Below are 5,654 nucleotides of genomic sequence, written 5' to 3'. Positions count from 1 at the left end.
GAGTCAAGTCCTGCTTCAGCCTTTACCAGCTGTGAGATTTTAAGAACGTTAACCTCTCTAAGCCTCAATTTACATATCTGAAAATGAGAATAATAATAGTGCCTATGTTGTGGAATTGTGGTCAGGAAAAAATGAATTATAGGTATTTTCAACATGCCTCCTTTAGTGTCTCCTGGCTGTGGTGGGGAGAGGGGGGCTTCTCCATTGCTTCTTTGGCTTTTGAGGTCTTTGCTGGCTACTCAGGGTAAGGAGGGATGGAAAGAAGAATGGTAGCACTATATGTGAACACAGATGAGGTAGAAGAACGGGGAGAAAGAGAGTAAGACAAACCAGCAATGGGACAGGGACTGGAAGATTGGGGGAGAGAGAAAAGATAAAAAGACAGATTTTGGAAAGAACAGCATGTGAATTAGATTTTAATTAGTCTTCCTGTATGTTTCATGATAAAATCCCCTCCCCCCCACTGTCATCTCAAGAGATCTTCAGTGCTTTTAAAGGCTTTTGGTAATTAGATATTTTTGTTTCTTTTGGATATGCTGAGACAGGGGCTGGCCTCAAGGCAACCCAATTTTATTTGGGTTACATTTAAAACAATCAGGTTACTCAGGGCTACAGGGTAAATGACCAGTTTCTCTCCAGGGGAGACAAACTATGATGGAGGTGAATATAATTCATGTAATTTTCTTATTCAGCAATTTCGAAAGTTGTCTCTATCTTTTAACTTAAGAATTCAGGATTAGAGCCAGCCTACCTGTAGGTTCAGATCCTCACTCTTCAACTTAGTAGCTGTGAAAACTTGAGCAAAGTATTCAAACTCTCTGTGTTTCAATTTCTTTACCTGTCAAATGGAAAAATGATAACTTACCCCACAAAGGGCTGTTGTGGGAATTAAGTGAGCTAAAACATTTAAAGAGCTTAGAACAGTTCTTGGCACATGGTAAGCACACCACAAAAGTTAGCTATTATAGTATTTTTAGTTATCTTCCAAAATAGATAACTTAGTTCAGAGTATATGAAAGGCATTGAAAGTTAATATACACACATACACATTTATATTTATATAACTATATATATTTGTTAATGCATATAGGTATACATATATATGTATGTATATATATATATATATATATATATATATATATATATGAGAGAGAGGAAAGGAGATGAATGATACTTTAGTAATTAACCCCAAGAGACTTTCCAACACTTATTTATCCATTCATTCAACAGATTTGTAGCACCCCTACTATGATCCCCGCTAAAAAGGCAAGACTCTAAAGATATGCACACCAAATGTGGCAATTGCTGAGGCCAGCACCATCTCAGACTCTAGAAAACACTTGATGATGTTAACAGAAAAACGAAGAATGATCTGGGGAGAGGATGAAGTGAAATGATTTGTCCAGAGCCATCTGTTTACCAGCACACTTTTGAATAGAGCAGGTCAATCTGCTAATCCCTTATTCTCTCTGCTTCTCCACCTGTGCAATGGAAATGATCACAGCGGCTTCATAAAGGGATTGTGAGGATTTGTGAGTTAAATATGAACTCTTTCTGACTCAAGGATCATCCTCTACATGCCATAAAACAACTTTTGGTTTTAAGGCAGAGGGATAATGACAGATGGCACATTTTCTATGTGCCTTGCATCGGTGTTATAGTCACGTCTTGTTTTCTATTAGCACTCATTCACAGGTGCTCTTGGAACTCCTGTGGCTGGTTCTGTAGTTGAGGTGGGCTCTGTTAGGGGATGAGAAGCTTCCATGAAAACTCAAGGGTGAGGACAGGAAAGCAGGGCTGAGAGTTCTGCAAACTATTGATGCATTGAGGACCAGCCACTTTATTAACGTATATGTGGAAGAAAGCCAATCAGATAGTCCTCTGGTACATGAGCTCTTTGTTTATCAGCATCCTGACTCTCAGCGTGTTTGTGAAAATATATGTGAGAGCCATGTGTACTCAGAATTCTTGCTTCTGCACTGTGAGATCTATGTCAGCTCCCAGCCCTGTTTCATTGGGAATCAGGCTCAACCCTATGAGAGCAAAGATGGGGAATGAAAAAGGAGAACTGTCTTTATAAAATGTTGACCGTGGCGTCCTCCTGAAGAGATTGCATCCAGGAGAGCACAAACAATACTGCCTTTGCAATTTCATACCTGTATTGGGTGTGTTGTATCAGAAAGGGTAGCAGGGGCAGTGTTGGGTTTTCAGTGGTATTGCGTGTGAAACAAACTATGGTCCATTTCTGTTTTCAATCAATCCTCCCACACTTGCCACTTGACTTCTTAAAATGAAGATCTCATCTGTGTCTTTGCTTTGCATATGAACTTTCGATCGGCTCCCTTTTGCTTTTGGATCTGGAATTTCTTCATATAGCTCAGCACAGCCTACCCTTCCAAGGTCATCTCCTGGCATGGCCCCTTCCACACTCCACAATCTAACCAGCCAGGACGATTTGGGATTAAATGAGGCAGTCCTCATGGTGGCTCAGATCATAGGTTTTAGATGCAGACTCTTGGTTTAAATCCAGGATCTCACTATTGTGTAGCCTCAGACAAGTTACTTACCTCTGTGTGCTTCCATTTCCCCATCTATAAAATGGGGGAATAGTATCATAAGGCCACTGTGGAAAGTAGATGCGATAATATAAACAAAGTGTTTAGAGTAGTACTTGACACATAACAAATACCAGGGAAGATTAGGTAGCATTATTATTATTTACAATGATCTGAATGTGGCCTTCTCTCTGACACCTCTGTGCCTTTGCACATTCGGTTTCCAAAGCCTGTCACACCCTCTCCCCCTTCTGTGCCTAAGGGCTAACTGGCTTTCTACACCTCTCTCAAGTGTCATAACTTCTTTGCCTCTCTTTGCACAGCCCACTGTTTGGCACTTATCACAGCAGATTATTGCAGCTTTTGAAAAACAAACTTTTCTTTCCCTGTAAGATTGTGACTTCCTTGAGGGCAATGGTTGTCTTCATTTTTGCATCTCTAAGTCCCCAAAGTTCTGGGGTGAAACAGACTTCAAAAGTTATTGATGGGCAGGCAGGTTCTCGGGTCACCTGGCGGGTCTGTTTCCGGGCCCGCACTCGGCCCCGGCCCGGTTCCCTGTTCCAGCCTCTGCCCGGGGCCTGCGGGGTGGGAACGCCATGCCGTGGACTCGGCTCCGAGGCGGAATCTGGTAGCTCAAAGATCAAGAAACCTACCTTTATGGATGAGGAAGTCCAAAGCATACTCATCAAGATGACAGGCTTAGATCTGCAGAAGATTTTTAAGCCAGCTATACAAGAAGTGAAGCCACCAACTTATAAGCTAATGACCCAAGCACAGTTGGAAGAGGCTACAAGACAGGCAGTCGAGGCGGCTAAAGTCCGATTAAAAATGCCACCAGTTCTGGAAGAGCGAGCGCCAATAAATGACGTGTTAGCTGAAGATAAGATTTTGGAAGGAACAGAAACAGCCAAATATGTGTTTACTGATATATCATATAGCATACCACACCGGGAGCGTTTTATTGTCATCAGAGAACCAAGTGGCACACTACGCAAAGCCTCTTGGGAAGAAAGGGACCGGATGATTCAAGTTTATTTCCCAAAAGAAGGTCGTAGAATTTTAACACCAGTAATTTTCAAGGAAGAAAATCTTCGGACCATGTACAGCCAGGACCGGCACGTTGATGTCCTCAATCTCTGCGTTGCCCAGTTTGAGCCAGATTCTGCTGAATATATCAAAATTCATCATCAGACCTATGAAGATATAGATAAATACGGAAAGTATGACCTTTTACGTTCAACAAGACACTTAGGTGGAATGGCTTGGTATTTTGTAAATAAGAAAAAGATTGATGGTTTACTGATTGACCAGATTCAGAGAGATTTAGTTGATGATGCCACCAGCTTGGTCCAGCTCTATCACATCCTCCATCCAGATGGCCGGTCAGCTCAAGAGGCCAAAGAGCAGGCTGCTGAGGGATTACATTTAGTTAAGGTCTTTGCAGAAACAGAAGCACACAGAAGGGAGCATATATAGAATTAACACTGCAAGCTTATCAAGAAGCATTCATTAGCAATTCTGCAGCTTCCTAAAAATATTTTTTAAATAAATTTCGTTTTACTAAAAAAAAAAAAAAATTATTGATGGATCCACCAAAGAAACTTGTATAAAAATGTCCATATCACCATTATTCATAAGAGCCCAGAAGTGGAAACAACCCAAATATCCACCAGATGATGAATAAATAGACAAATCTATTCTCTCTACACAGGAGAATCATTACTCACTCATAAAAAGGAATGAAGGACTGATACATGCTACCACACGGATGAACTTTGAAGACATTATGCTAAATGAAAGAAGCCAGACACAAAAGACCACATACCATATGATTCCATTCACATATTATATGAAATGACAAGAACAGGCAAATCTAGAAATCAAGGAGATTAGTGATTGCTTAGAGCTTAGGGAGGGGATGGCAGGATTAGGGGGGTATAGCTAAAGGCCATGGAGTTTCTTTTGGGGGTGACGAAAGTGTTCTAAAATTGACTATGGTGGTGATTGCAAAGCTCTGAATACATGAAAAACTATCGAATTGTATACTTTAAATGGATGGCTTGTATGGTATATGAATTATATCTCAATGAAGCTGTCGCCAAAAAAAAAGAAAAAAAATATTGATGGAATGCAGAATGAGTGGGTGAAGGGGGGGCATTTTGCTTTAGTGTTTAAAGATAAACACATCCAGGAACAAAATCTCAAGTCCCCCCGGCCCCCGCCCCGAGCAGGGGCCAGTGTTAAGGCTCCTCGCCGTCCCGCCTTCTTGCTGCCAAATCCCCCATCTCAAGCACCTGCTTCCCTGCTTGCTCCCCCCTCCCCTCCTCACACCCTTTCAGTTTCCCCTCTTCTCTCCTACTGAGATCTTCTTTTCCTCCTTCACATTCAACCAGCCCTTTAAGATAGTTTATGCGAGACCATGAAGGGGATGGGACCTTCTTGGGAAAACTGGAATATGAGAGCCCAAAGGGACCCTGGACACATCCTTTTGTGGGAACACGGCTTTACAGATAAAGAAGCGGAGGCACAGAGGTGTCAAGGATGATGCCTAACCTCACACATTGGCGCTGGAGCTGAAGTTAAAATCCAGATCTTCTGTTCACCTGCTCAGTGCCATGCTTAGCACATGGCCTGCCTTCTTCACCTCCTCCATACCTACCTCCAGGCCAACAATGCTCTGGAAGCCAAAACAGGTGGAACCAAACTACATAATGAATGGCTCACTACATATCAGGCGTTTTCTGTTCGTTCTCTTCCAAGAATATTTCAGATAAAGATAACATCTCATCACATTGAATTCCAAGAGGTTTTAAAATTTCTTTTTTGGCACTTTTTCAGTTTAATTTAATTGAATTAGTATGGAATGCATGATATAGTAGAGAGACTGCAGGATTGGGAGTCCAGAGATCTAGACCCCAGTTCTCACGCTGTCAGTAACTAGCTGTGTGACTGCAGCAGGACCTTTAACTGCTCTGGATCTCTCTTCCCTCACTGTAAAACTCGAGGTTGGACGAGATTCCTCCTTTGCCCTCTCCTTCCCCCCCCCTCTCTATGGCTCTATAATTTGATAACTCTAGGTTGAAATAAAGAGACTATCAG

At 41.9% G+C, this 5,654-nt stretch overlaps 1 protein-coding gene across 1 annotated transcript; it reads left to right on the top strand.

The window, feature by feature from the left end:
* Positions 1–3,115: 3,115 nt before the first annotated feature.
* Positions 3,116–4,099, top strand: LOC131748433 (small ribosomal subunit protein mS22). The gene has a single exon (XM_059050518.2). The coding sequence runs from the start codon at positions 3,213–3,215 to the stop codon at positions 4,029–4,031; it is 819 nt and encodes a 272-aa protein (XP_058906501.1). The 5' UTR covers positions 3,116–3,212; the 3' UTR covers positions 4,032–4,099.
* Positions 4,100–5,654: the final 1,555 nt, after the last annotated feature.

Source organism: Kogia breviceps, chromosome X (genome assembly GCF_026419965.1).
Source record: "Kogia breviceps isolate mKogBre1 chromosome X, mKogBre1 haplotype 1, whole genome shotgun sequence".
Taxonomy (NCBI): Eukaryota; Metazoa; Chordata; class Mammalia; order Artiodactyla; family Physeteridae; genus Kogia; species Kogia breviceps.
This window is presented reverse-complemented; position numbering and strand designations above follow the sequence as displayed.